The sequence below is a fragment of the Myotis davidii genome, unplaced genomic scaffold (genome assembly GCF_000327345.1).
Source record: "Myotis davidii unplaced genomic scaffold, ASM32734v1 scaffold1580, whole genome shotgun sequence".
Taxonomy (NCBI): domain Eukaryota; kingdom Metazoa; phylum Chordata; class Mammalia; order Chiroptera; family Vespertilionidae; genus Myotis; species Myotis davidii.
The window spans coordinates 513,437-527,738 of NW_006292244.1; the positions used below are offsets into that span (position 1 = coordinate 513,437).

The 14,302-nt window shown below is 49.8% G+C and overlaps 1 protein-coding gene across 1 annotated transcript in view; it reads right to left on the reverse strand.

The window, feature by feature from the left end:
• Nucleotides 1-14,302, reverse strand: part of SYK (spleen tyrosine kinase) — a 57,932-nt gene that overhangs the window by 5,193 nt on the left and 38,437 nt on the right. The window contains exons 7-12 of the mRNA XM_006765679.2: nt 12,206-12,296; nt 10,897-11,074; nt 7,497-7,706; nt 6,484-6,673; nt 2,246-2,386; nt 1,498-1,610 (exon numbers count right to left, since the gene is read on the reverse strand). Of these exons, the coding sequence (XP_006765742.1) occupies nt 1,498-1,610; nt 2,246-2,386; nt 6,484-6,673; nt 7,497-7,706; nt 10,897-11,074; nt 12,206-12,296 (923 nt within the window). The remainder of the gene's footprint in view (nt 1-1,497; nt 1,611-2,245; nt 2,387-6,483; nt 6,674-7,496; nt 7,707-10,896; nt 11,075-12,205; nt 12,297-14,302) is intronic.

Consider the following 14,302-nt stretch of genomic DNA (forward strand, 5'->3'; position numbering starts at 1 on the left):
ATGTCCACCCTCCTGCCCGGCCTGCCTTCCAGAGGCGCCTCCAGGCAGGTGGCCGGGGCCTGAGTCAGTGCAGGGGCAAGGTGTCGAGTCGAGGTCTGTAACATCACTCAGGGCCGCTGGTCTTCCGTTTCCTATATGACCCACCCCAACCGCAATTTCTAGTCCAGACCTTTGAGTTCCACTTTGAAAATGGCCGGAACCTACCTGAATGAGTCTAACGGTTCTGGTTTGGGCCCCATGGGGTGCAGCTAGTCAAGACTCAAAGAATGGACACCCCCACCCAAGTCCCCTTCTCGCCTCTCTCCCTGGCTGGCACTGACAGCCAAGTTCAAGAAGCGCCCAGGGCCCAGCGGGCAGCTTGGGTACAGAAAGGGCCTTTCTCTGAGAAGGTCAGCACCAGCAGCTGGACATACCGCCCTTTCCCTTTGGGCTGACCACATGCTGCTTCTAGACCAGGGGTCCTCAAACTTTTTAAACAAGAGCCAGTTCACTGTCCCTCAGACCGTTGGAGGGCCGGACTATAGTTAAAAAACAAAAAACAAAACTATGAACAAATTCCTGTGCACACTGCACATATCTTATTTTGAAGTAAAAAAACAAAACGGGAACAAATACAATATTTGTATTTGCATGTGGCCCGCGGGCCGTAGTTTGAGGACCCCTGTTCTAGACCATAGTGAGACCCCTTAGGTGCACACCGAGCTGTGGGGTGAGTGGTGCTCCCTGGGTGCAGAGTCCCAGGTGGCACCTGCAATACTCCTCTTTCCCAGGATGCTCCAGCATCACTAACCACTGTATCTGAGCACAGCTAGTACCCACATTATTAAATCTATTGCAAATTATGAGTGCCTCCCCAGGTGCGATGCTTCCCTGATCCCCAGGTGCGATCCTTCCCTGATCCCCAGGTGCGATCCTTCCCTGATCCCAGGTGTGATCCTTCCCAGATCCCAGGTGTGATCCATCCCTGATCCCCAGGTGCTATCCTTCCCTGATCCCAGGTGTGATCCTTCCCTGATCCCAGGTGTGATGGGTCTCCCTGCCTGCTGAGCTGCCATAAGATCACATGTGCTCCAGGCGACTCTGAGGGCCACCCTCCCAGGCCTGGGGCACTCCTCGGCAGTGGAAGTGCTACCTCACAGTTCATCTGAGAGCCAGCCAGTATCGTGTCCACGCCCACTCCGAAGGTGGTCAGGAACTAGGAAAGTACACATTTCCCTCCAAGTACTTCTCACCCTCTGTCGCCAAGTACTGTCCACAGCACTGGGCCAGACGTAGGAACATCTTACTACTGTGGCCACCCCCACCCCGCCAATACTATCTACACTTAACTTTGACATCCGGGATTAGAGTCATTGTCTAAACTTATTCTTAGACTAAAGAATAGAAGTGCCTGGTCCAGAAAGCCAGGCAGCTGTCCTGCTGGTGTAGGAGGGCGCACACCCTGCCCCAGGGAAGACAGCCTGCACGCTGCGTGAATGGCAGGAAGGGGGTACTCACTTGTAGGTCCAGCACAGGGTCATCAGCTCATACATCTCCCTTGGGCACCCCGGAGGGCACCCCATCCTCTCTCCTTTCTCCAGCATAGCGGACACTTCACTTCCTTTCATCCCCTAAAACATGTAAAATATACCTGAGATTTTTAAACACAGCACTCAGCAAAACAAAACAGTCACAGATACATCCCATCTGCCATCCACAGGGAAACAAGCGTACATGAAGCGCAATTTCAGTGATAACAAGAACAAAAGCAGGAGCACCTAGCTAAGGTCTGGAAGTCAGCGAGGTGACCCTTGGCGGGAGGCGTGCGTGCAGGGGCAGGGGAGTTGGGTTCCGTCTGTTTTCATCTGGGGCTGCTTTCACGAGCATGTTCCATCTGTGAAGGTTCATCAAGCTGCATCCTAGCAACTGCGCCCTTTTTGGTATGTGTACCTTGGGTTAAAAAAATCTAACAAACTGCAGTGAGCTGCCAATTTGATACTGAAATAGCCACACTTCCTATTTCAATTTTAATTAATGCTGATTTGGGTACATTTTATGCATATTTACATGCATAATATACAATGAAAAAAAGATGTACTGTTCAGACAGCATGAGATATTTCTCCTGCCGTTTAGAATAAACTGAGGTCCTGTTGGCCGTCAAAAGACAGCACAGCCTCGGAAGGAAGGCCACGACTCTGGGGTCAGGTGCTCATCTGTTCAGACAGACTAGGCCGCAGGACAGGACACGGGAAGCAGAGGCTAACCCGGTACGGCTTCTGCCCGTAGGAAAACGCCTCCCACATCAGCACCCCGAAGCTCCAAACGTCGCTCTTGCTGGAGAACTTGTAGTAGTTGATGCACTCGGGAGCGTACCACTTCACGGGCCACTTCCCGTGTGTCTGCGCCTGAAAGCAAGGCAAAGGGAGGACTGTGTGAGAACAAACCCGCGCACAACGTGTCCACGCAGCTCTGCTCACCATAGCCCGAGGCGGCACCCCAAACGCCCACTGACCGAGGACAGACAGACAGACAGACAGAATGGGCTCCGACATACAGCGGGTGTCCCGGCCTTCCGAAGGAAGGGATTCTGACACACACGCCGGCAGGGCCTGACCACGAGGGGCCCTTCCAGGTGCTGCGTGAAACAGACCAGGCCAGTCACAAGGGGGCAAGCACCATGCGGTTCCACTCATCCAGGGCCCTAGAGTCGCCAAGGAAGAGACAGGAAGTAGAGGGGGCGCAGGGCCGGGTGCAGAGGGAGTGGCGGGGCTTAGCTTGTAGTGAGTACAGCTGCAGCTGGGTCAGATGAAAATAATTCTGGAGATTATTGTAAATAAAGTGAACGTACTTCACATCACTGTAATTTTGAAAATAGTTAAGATGGTAAAATTTATGTTAAGGGTATTTTACCACAATTTAAAAAAAGAATGAAATCATGACTCAGAACACACCATGTGTATGTGCACACATGCATGTGCCGTGTGTGTGAGTGTGCACCTACATGCATGTGTGCATGTAATTGGTATGAATCTTAAACATACGAGTAAATCTGAAAATCGTAAACTTTTCATTTTCAAATACATTTTAAAATGACTGAGATGGACTTCTGTGTATCTTAGTCATTTCTCTCACCTCCTCCTCTGGCCCTCACAGCCCTGGGCTGGTCACAGGGCGAGCCCCGCTGAGCACTGTGTCCTGGTCCGGCGCCCAGGAACCCGGCGGCTCTAAGTGCACGGTCCGCAGCTCTGAGCCAGCACTCCCTCCTTTGGCACAGGCTGCTGACAGTATCACTTTACACGCTCTCATTTTAAAGGGTGTAGTAAGAGACCCAAGCTGTGCCTGCCAAAGGCCTTTGCTTAGGGGCTCGGGGTCCATGTGGCCTGCTGCCTCCCGGCTGTCACTTTAATCTGGTGAAGTCCCCGGGGCAGAGAGAGGCGGGTCGGGAGGGGCCACAGGGGAATGGACGTGAGGCCACAGTGCCGGCCGCTCTCTGTGCCAAACTGACCACACCTGTCACGTCTGTGTGGTGCTTTATGTTTAGATTTAGATTTTCAGCAGCTATGCCCACCGCCACCTCCTGCTTCTAGTCCACAGAGACAACCACACTTGAGGGCTTTCCTGGGATCCTTCCAGAAAAATGCACATACAAGTGTAAACAGGGAACATATGCTCCTGGGGTAATAGGTGAGAGGCGCACCCTTTTGCACTTTCCTTTTTATTTTTTCTACTAACCATGTGTCTTAGATATATGTGTATGTCAGTACATGCAAATGAAGTCAATTTTTGAAGAGTTAATTGTGTGCTTCATATCAATCTCCTACAACTAACTTAACCAGCCTCCAGCGAGAGGCCAGTAGGCCTCCGGATTTTGTTATTACACATCCTGCTACAATGGACAGAGCTGACAGTGTGTGCGGCGGGCCTCGGAGGTTCTGGAGTTCCACTCGGGACACCACAGCAAAGCCATGAAAGTTATGTCTACACTATACTGCAGTCCACTAAGTGTGCAAACCATCCAGTCTAAGAGAGCAGTGTACATCCCTTAATTAAAATACTTTATTGCTCAAATGTTCTAACCATCACCTGGCCTTCAGTGAGTCTGAATCGTTGCTGGTGGAGGGTCTTGCCTCAGTGTTGATGGCTCCTGGCTGATCAGGGTGGTGGTGGCTGAAGGCTGGGGCCGGGGGGGCGGTGTGGTTGGTAAAATAAGACAACAGTGAAGTTGGCTGCATTGGTTGACTTCCTCTCATGCCGGTTTCTCTGTGGCTACTGAGTGATGGCATTTCGCCCACAGAACCTTCAGATCTGGAGGCAGCCCTCTCACACCTGCGGCTGCTTCCCCAACTAAGTTCATGTGAGATTCTAAAGCCTTGGCTATCTTGCAACAGTCTCCACGGCCTCCTCGCCAGGAGTCGGTCCGTCTGAAGCAACCACTTCCTTTGCTCATCCACGAGCGGCAGCTCCTGACCCTTAGGGTTTCAACAGGAGACGGCAGCGCTCTCCCCCGCAGCTCTCCTGGGGGCCGCTCGCTGTCCCGGCATGTCCATCCTGGCATGTCCGTCCTGGCATGTCTGGGATGCCGCAGGTGCCTCCTACTGAAGCCCGAGCCCTTGAGGCACCGCCCACTTCTCCCAGACTCCTGGGTGCTGACGTGTTGGCTTCTCCCAGGAATCATGAATGTTCCCACGGAGAGGAGAGGTTTCATTTCCTCTGCCCAGGTCCATCAGAGGAGCCGTGGTCTGTGGCAGCCATAGGGGCCACTGCAGGGTTAATAGTCGGTCTAATTTCAATAGTGTTGTGTCTCAGGAGCAGGAGGGCTGCGGGGAAGGAGACAGAGGGGGAGGCTGGCCGCTGGGGAATCAGAGCACACCCAGCGTTTACTAAGTTTGCTGTCTTATGTGGGTGCAGTTCATGTTGCTCCAAAGCGTTAATAACAGCAACATCAATCATCACTGACCAAAGATCAGCGTACCAAAACTAATAATAATCAAAAGGTTTGAAATATTGCAGGAATTATCTAAATATGACACAAAGACGCAAAGTGAGCAAATTGCTGTTGGAAAAATGTGCCAATAGACTTGTGTGACGCATGGTGTCCCCAAACCTTCAATTTGTAGAAGACACATCTGCGGAGACCACACGAGGGAGCCTGTCTGTGCCCACGTCGCGCCCGTCTCAGCTGCGTGGCAAAGGGCGTGCGCGCTGCAGGCTCCGTGCTGCGCGGCCTCAGCCCCGCACACAAACACCGAGGGCCACGCTCATTTGCTTCCACCCCTGTCACTTCTTTTTAATCCCCTTCAACTTTTTATTCTTTTACCCCATTTTGCTTTGTTTGCTTACGAAATACTCTCCATGTCACCATCTTCTTAGAGTGGTTAGTCTCTCTTTACAGGTTCTAACTTAGCTTTTAATTTTTTGTGCAATAGGATGATTTCATACACATACATCTTGCGAGCTGTTTACAACAGTATAGTTACGCACATCCTTCACCTGACATAATTACCGTGTTCGTTGTTGCCATGGTGAGAACATTTAATATCTCCTCTCTTAGCAACCTCCTTGATGCCCAGCGCTTACTCATCTCACAGCTGGCAGCTTGTACTCTGACCACCTTCATCCATTTCCTGCCCCAGAACCTTCTCTGTTCCCAGGGACTCAGCTTCTTCGGTTTCACGTGTAAGTGAGACGGTCGAGTATCTGTCTTGTTCTGTCTGATGTCACTCGGTATCATGCTCTCAAGCTTCACCTGTGTTGTTGCAAATGGCAGCATTGCCTTCTTTTTATAGTTGGTGTGTGTGTGTGTGTGTGTGTGCGCGCATTTTCTCTATCCGCTTACCCACCGGTAGACATTTAGGTTGTTCCCAGATCTTGGCCATTGGGAATAATGCTGCGATAAACATGGGAGGCACAGACCTCCCTCACACAGCGACTGTCTCTCCTTCAGGAGAATATGCAAACGCGGGCCTGCTGGGTCGTAGGTAACTCTGTTCTTAATTTTTTGAGGAGCTGTCATCCGACTTTCCACAGTGGCTGTGCCCATTCCCACCAGCAGTGCCCAGGCGACCTCTCCCGCTCACCCCGCCAACACGCCTTCCTTCTTGTCTTTGGCAGCAGCCGCCTGACCGGAGAGGAGATTCTGCTGGAGCACGGGCCTCCCACCGCCCAGGTTAAATTTATTCCTCTGTGTTTTTTATCCCTTTGATGTGACGTAAATGGGGTTGTGTTCTTAACTTCTCTTTCTGACGCTTAATTGTTGGTTCCCTGTCGTCCAAGGAACGTGGTTTGGAAGATACTATTCTGGGTAAATCTCAGGTTGCGATAGATTACAGTATTTCCATTTTAACAGTAGAACCAAGCCTAAGAAGCACATTTTGCATAGCTGTTTTTAAATAGGGAAATTGCTCCTTGAAATCCCATCATAATAAAATATAAAGGAGATGCATTTGCACTTCAGATTGTTACCACCTGCTGCTCTGCACACCAGCTGGTTGGTTATGCCTACCTTGTAGTAGCTCTCATCGGCGCGGAGAGCTTTGGAAAGTCCAAAATCACTGATCTTGGCGTAATGCTGAGTCACCAGCAGGACATTTCTTGCCGCCAGATCTCTGTGCACGAAATTGCACTCCTCCAAGTACTTCATCCCCATGGACACCTGGTGAACCAGCTCGATGATGTTCTTGTCCTTGACGTGTCTGCAAGGCAAGTGTGTCATTAGTGACAGTGGACAGGGTCCATTTAGGAACAGCTGATGTGCGCCTCACAGACAGGGGTGGGCCCTCTCACTTCCTACTCTCCTCCAGCAAGACTCCCGAGTGGTGACAAAGGACCTTGTTACCCTATAGCTGTTCAAGAGTGAGCACCACCCTCCCGGTGTTTAACGGTGCCATTTTGAGGCTTGCTTTGAACTGCATGCAAGCATACAGCAGGCTGGCCATTCCGGCTAAAGGAGAAGCAGGCTTCACTATTGGACAGAAAACAAAACCCACCCTGAGTCCCAGTTTCCCCCCATGAAGTGGGAGCAATGCCTCCCTTCCAGGGGATTAAAGATGCAGCCTAAGTAGAAACGCAATGTAGTGAATGAATAAGCAGCCAGCGGCTAGGCTAGGAGTGATTCCGTCAGCACCGCAGCGGCACTCTCAGCAGTAACTACTCGTGGGGACGGAGCGGTCAGCCAGACAGGCAAGCTGCCGCGGTCATCCCTATAAAAAGCGCGTGAAATGTTCTTGTAAAAAGCATGTCTTTCCTAGGAGGTGATGCTGGCTACAGAGATATTCTGAAGCTGACTTTATCTATCCGTGGGCCAGGACAGAGCAGGCAAAGAGAATGAAATCCAAACTGGTAAATTAGAGGTTTTTGTTTGTTTGTTTTTGTTTTTGCCCAAAAGGAGCTAAAACACACTTGATCCCAAGACAGCAGCTACCTCCTCTCGCACGGTGCCTGGAGGACGGAGGAGAGAGGCTCCCTGGGCACCCCGGTGCTCTGTGCGCTGCAGCGGAGGCGCGGGGTCGGCAGTACCTGTTCTGCTGTAAGTATTTGTTGAGCGGGCCCAGCTCCGCCATCTCCATGACCAGCATCCAGGACTCGGCCTCGCAGATCCCGATCATGCGCACGATGTACGGGTTGTCGAGCTGCTGCATGACGTTGGCTTCCGCTAACAGCTCGTCTTTCAGAGCTGGGTCATTGGCCTCGTTTTTCAGGATTTTCACAGCCACCGTTTTCACAACTCTGCAAAGAAGCCACACACCTCAGACCCGCTCAACGGGCTCGCCCGAGAGAAATGTCCTTTAGGAACAGGTTATACACATTACAGCCCTGAAGGGACATGCATCGTAAGAAGCTGTAAGTGACTAATTTTTCCAACAACGTCCTGTCACTTCACAGACAAAGGGAGTAACAATTCTTCAGTGAAAACCAATGGGCGGGGTGGGTGCTGCAGAATGCCCCAGCCAAGCAGCAAGCCTAGGACAACAGAGCAGGCAAGTCACTTCCAACGAGACCTGACAGACAAGGCAGGAGTGGGCTCTGGTAACGTTTTGGGATTTGCCATCTCAGATTGTGTGTAACGTAGGTGAACAGAGATGCAGACATAACAAGCGTGTGCTGTTAAAGTTTAGCTTACACAACTTTTAAAGTGCTTTGTGAATTTGAGCATGCCTCAACAAATTTGCAAAAAATGAAATTTTTTTTTTTATTTTCTAATAACATCACACAGATTATGTTGGAACTCTGGAAAGCATCTTGACACAGTGGGGCTTACATCAATGAATGGAACTTAACTACGAATGATTTGAAAACTGCATCTCTCTGTGATATGATTCCCACAAAAGCAGGAAGTATGGAGCTCCTTTGTTGAGCTCCACAACGGAAGAATAAAACGAGAACTATGGAATAAAACAGGTAAAGTAAGAGAATAGCAGAGTAGGTCTGACATGCTCTCAGACAGGCTCAGGCAGCACAGTGCAGAGCTCAGTGAGCCTCTCAGTTGCCCTCTCCCACACAGATGGGCACAGAGTGGCACTGGAACCCCTCTTCCTCCTCAGTCATGGAAGCACTGTCTGTCCTATGCTGTCTCTAGACAAGCTATTGTTTGACCTTCACATTTCATCAACCATCCATCCAGACTGGTTTTGTGTATGGTGTGAGGTAGGGGTCAAATTAACATGCAAAAACCTCTCAATTCTTCCCAATGTTTAAGGGGAGAAAATAACACTACAGCCTCTTCCAGGATAGAGAAAAGGAAAGAAAAATTCCCCAATTCATTTTTATAAGGCCAGCATTACCCTGATGCCAAAACTAGCCAAAGAAATGACAAGAATATAATTTACTGATGACCTTCATGAACATAAGATACAAAAGTTCCATGAGAAATAATAAAAGTTTCAGTAAATTATAAAAAATTATGAATATATAATTCATGAACAAGAAGAGTTTATTCTAGGAATGCAAAATGGGTTTAATATTTGAAAAATCAATTAGTATAGCCGGGTGGTAGAAGCATCCTCTGTGCACCAAAAGGTTCTGGGTTCGATCCTTGGTCAGGGTGCATATGAGAGGCCACTGATCCATGTTTCTCTATCACCAATCTCTCTCTCTCTCTCTCACTCTCTCTCCAATAAATATATCCTTCAATCAGTGTATAAAGTACCACAATAAAGGAGAAAATCTGTTTATCTCAGCAGTGAAAAAAATGTAATACACATTCATGATTAAAAACAAAGCTCTCAAAAAAGTCAAAAAAAGGGGAAACTTTCTTAATCCAATAAGAGCAGCTACAAACCTAGTGGGGAAACACTGACATTTTCCTCAAGATCAGGAATGAGAAGAAGGCCACTGCCACTTTCTTCCCACATTGAGCCGCAGCTCCTGGCTACTACAGCAAGGCAAGAAAGAAACGGAGCATGTGTAAGGATTAAACAGAAGGACGTAAAACTCATTAGCCATAGATGACACATTTCTGGGTGGAAGACTGCAAAGATAAGTTACTAGAAATAACAGGTGAATTTAGCCAGGCTGCTGGGTATCAGGGCAACACGCAAAGCCAGTTACATTTCCATATTCAACCAACACCAGGGATAAGCACATCAAACCCTAAAAATTATACCGTACATGTCACCATCGAAAGCACTAAGCACCTTCAAATGGACCCAACAACAAGGTGAGCCAGACCTTGACACGGAAAAGCAACTGGGGAGGCCGCGAGAAGCACCGAGGGCGCAAGGAAAGGGGCCAGGCCGTGTTTGCTGACGGGAGTTGCGGTGCTGGGTGCTGCAAAGACCTCCTGTGGCCCTGGCCTCAGGCCTTCCTCTCCCGATCCCTCCAGCTGAGGTTGTGTATCCACAACCATGTCTATGCTCATTTACATATATAGCTAAGCCAGACATTTACTATCACAGACTAGTTATGAAAATGTATACTTTAGTACAGAATAATTTAACCCATTTTGCAAAATGACTGTGGTATGTGTCCATATATTTTAAAGTGAGAACATTATTCAAATATATATAAATATACATTTAAAACACACACATATACTAGCATACATGCATGGAAGGCGAGTGATGGAGAGCAAGAATTTTGTGTTGACCTTTATCTATATTCTTGGCCCTTGTATCATGCGACTTACCTACTCAAAAACATTTACACAAATTCCTTACATTTAAAATAGCATCGAACGACAAAACCAACTTTACTCATACCAAACATACTAATTCAAACACACATATTCAAAGAGGGGGTTTGTGCCAAAGGACTTTAGAAACTAGTATTTTCACTTAACATTCCATGTGGGTAATTTTCCAAAGGCCAAATGAAGCACAAAGAAATTTTAGTAGTTTAGCAATTCTAATTATTGCATAATAGGTATTATTTGAAATTATTGGTTAAAGCAAATAAATAATTATAAATAATGATATTTGAAATTAGAAATTTTCTGGGTAAGAAAAATGAGACATAATTTGAAAAAATCAAAGAAAATAAGTAGACAACACTGTTACTGAATGATTGCATTTTAATTAAATAGCATGTGTATGTGTGTGCATATAAAGATCTCTCTCTCTCTCTCTCTCTCTCTCTCACACACACACACACTATGGTTGATTCACAATGGTGATATTTAGCTGGTATAAATATGACATTTTCATATTCTTACTTTTCACTTGTTTCTATTTTCTAAGTCTCTACAAGACACCTGTGTAACCTCCAAACTAACATATATAATTATTATCTACATACTTAATATACATAATGGGTGCTTTCATGGTAACTGTACCAGAAATGGACAAAGATTATACTATTAACAAAGACAGACTCAGGTCTGGTGCGTTACCCCTCGTGCTTGGGATTAAATGAGCACAGCACGCGCCACACAGGCGGGAGCGGGGGTGTGGGGGGGGTGTGGGGGGCGGAGCCGACTCACTTTTTCATCTGGTAGTAGCCCTTCTTCACGGTGCCGAAGTTGCCGGAGCCCAGCTCCTTGTCCTCCAGGGTCAGCAGCTTCCGGTCCAGGTAGACCTCCTTGGGCCGGATCTCCTCGGGGTCCGCGTAGGGGCTCTCGTACACCTCCGTGTCCATGGGCAGCGCTTCTCTCTGGGCTTCTGCAGCGGAGGCGGGAGCACAGGCTGGGCGGGGGCGGGTGAAGTCCCGCCATCCACCCGCCTACCTCCCGGTGGCCTGGCCGCAGCTGCCCTTGGCCGCTTTGGGTAGTGATGGGGCCAGGGAGAGTCAGGCGGCCTCACCCGGCCGTGGGGGCAGCAGTCAGCCCGAGGGCCCGCTGTCCGTGACTCCCATTCCGGCGCGAATGTTCATTACGACAGGGCTCTCATGCCAGAGGCGAATGCAGACGCCCTCCTGGTGGGCTGTGGTGACTTTATTTCTGAAAACGCTGACCTCCTCCATTGGGAGGTGCAGGCGCCCCTGCCTCGGTGGCTGCTGTAACTGTGAGCTACAGCGTCTACCAGGAGCGATGCTGGTGACGTTCTCGGGAGAGGTGACAGCGGCTTATTTGCTAGCAATGTGGCTCTTGAGGCTGCAGATGCCATGCAAGGTGCCCCACTCCCTGACGCCTCCCAGGCTGGGAGACAGCCCGAGGATGTGGGAGGCCCAGGCCGGAGCCCGGGGCTAGTGGAGACGGGCGACTGGGCCGGCCCCAGGCCCCCGGCAGCTCCCCACGGCCTGCACCCGGGCTGCCAGTGTGACTGTGAGAGGCCCGGCCCAAATGCCTGAGCTGCACCAGGTGATTAAAGGAGAGATCCCGTAAATGACTGCTATGGTTTTAAGCTACTAAGTTTTGGGGTGGTTTTTGTAGCAACGAACAGATCAAGTTCAATAAAAAATGTCCTGGGGTCACCTAGAGACCCGAGAAGGCCATGCAGAGGCCCGTTTCTGAGAGCGAGTCCAGAGAGGACACTGAGCCCACGGAGCGTGGTCTCCCTGAGCAGCCTCCGGCGTGGGCCTCACACCGTCAGCACCTCCCTCACCAGGCGTTCCCACGGCCCAGGCGTCTGCTCAGGGTGCGCCTCCCCCCTGCCCCCCCAGGCGAGTAGTGGGTGCAGCACCCGCCTAGATGTGCCCTCAGGACTCGGACCTGGAGCAGAACTGGCACTGAGGAGGCGGGAGCTCTGAGCAGCGGGAGGAGCGGTTCCCAGGAGGCCCACCCGCTACGAGGGAGGCTGTGGGGACCGTTCGCCCAGCAGGAAACGTCTGGGGGCTGAGAGGGCGGCTCTCACCTCTTTCCGAGGCCCAAGGCCCCCCTGCTCCCTCTGGCTCATAGGGGTTAAAGGTCACGGAGCTCTCTGGCCGGGTCCCCTGCGAGGAGGCCTGAAGCACAAACAAAGAGCAGGTCACCTCTGCATTGCTGGCTGCTGTGGAACTACTTTTATTTGCAAACAGTCACATTTAGCTGGTGCAGAAAGACAGGGGGAAGAATGAGGAAGGAAGCAGAAACAACGGGCTTATCTCATTCGGGAAACTGCTTGGATCCTGGGCGGCTAAATGCCTGGGACCCCAGACCTGCTGGGGCAGAGCTCCCGCCTGCTCACAGCCCCTCTGGACGCCACCTGCACCTCCCAAAGACGCTGCGGCTTCTCATTCTCCTCTTCACTTGCATGCGGCAGGCATTGAACACCCACCAGCTGCCCCCCCACCCCCCACTCCAAAGCTCACGCAGCGGGGGCTGGCCTCTGTCTGAGCTTCTGTGGAGACCAAGCGACATCTGGGTGAGCGGAGGGTGTCCGGGGCACCATCACGGCCTCTGAGGCGGAGCCTCTACTAACCCAGGAAAGCCAGCCTTCTCACTCCCAAGCAGGCGCACCGCAGGCCGCAGGAAGCCTTGTGCTGGATGTAAGTTTGCATCGTGAAATGGGGAAATCTAATCCTGCTATTCCTATAGCCTTCCCTTTGAAAGTCTCTATCTCGAGCCTCCTGACCCACCCTCAGCACAACTTAGACCAGGCATCGCTACTAAATTTGATTCATGGAAAAACCTCTTCTTTTTTTTTTTTTTTGCTGTGAGTTGAGTAGAAATTTTATATTCCCTTGACCTTATCAGTGCCCTAGCACTGGCCCCACCTGCCCTCAGTCACAGCTGCAGCTCCGGCCCTGACCCACACCCTGCTGCCCGCCGGGGACAGAGGAGGGCACTGCACCTGGGAGGACCTTCTCTGAAAGAAACAGGAGGTTTTCTGTTGCTTCTGTTAAAAGGGCAGTAGTGACTTTATGGTGAAATGAAGACAGAGAGCAAGTTTCATGTTCCCTAAGCACTGGGTGAATATGCCGTCCAGCAGAACGGCCAACAGCAAACCCTCTGGAGTCTATGTTCAGGGGAAATAAGGATGAAGACTTTGTAAAGAATGAGCCGTAGCCGCTGTCGCCCGGCCAGCCTGGCTCAGTGGTTGAGCATCAACCTATGGAGGTCAAGATTCGATTCCCAGTGAGGTCAGGGCACATGCCCCGATTGTGAGTTCAATCCCCCGTAGGGGGCATGCAGGAGGCAACTGATCAGTGATTCTCTCTCATCAATGTTTCCATCTCTCTCCCTTCGTCTCTAAAATCAATTAAAATATATTTTTGAAAAAGAGAGTGAGATCTAAGGCATAATGGTGAATTATAATAGTACTGATTAGTATTTAAAATTTAATGAAAATCATATTGTTAGTCACTACACCATTGATTGTTACTTGGTCTGCTTTGTATTTGATGATTTATTCCTCCCTAATCAATAGCATCACCTTTTCTGCTTAGAGAACAAAGTGTAAGTGAAAGTTGACAATTGCCTTTTTCCTATTTTTGCTGATATTCCAAACAGAAGTCAAACCGGAGGGCACCACAAGGTGGCACTAGCTGCCTTAGCTTTCTGCAAGGAGAAATGTGTGCCCTTCCAGTTGTATGAATTCTGGTAAAAACAGACCACTACACCAGGGGTCCTCAAACTATGGCCCGCAGGCCACATGCAAATACAAATATTGTATTTGTTCCCGTTTTGTTTTTTTACTTCAAAATGAGATATGTGCACTGTGCATAGGAATTTGTTCATAGTTTTTTTTTTAAACTATAGTCCGGCCCTCCAACGGTCTGAGGGACAGTGAACTGACCCCCTGTTTAAAACGTTTGAGGACCCCCGCACTACACAGTAACAAAATAAAAACTAGGCTCCAAATCACAATCCCTGGTCTCTTTTCTTTTTTTCCAGGATTAACTGCAAGTAGAAAATGCATCTGACACATTGTCAAGTGTGCTTTCGTTTAAGAAGTGGGGACTCAGAAGTGAACAAAAGGGGAGACAGAATTGCTCTATGGAGCTGCCAGGCGAGTGCAGTGTCCTGAACC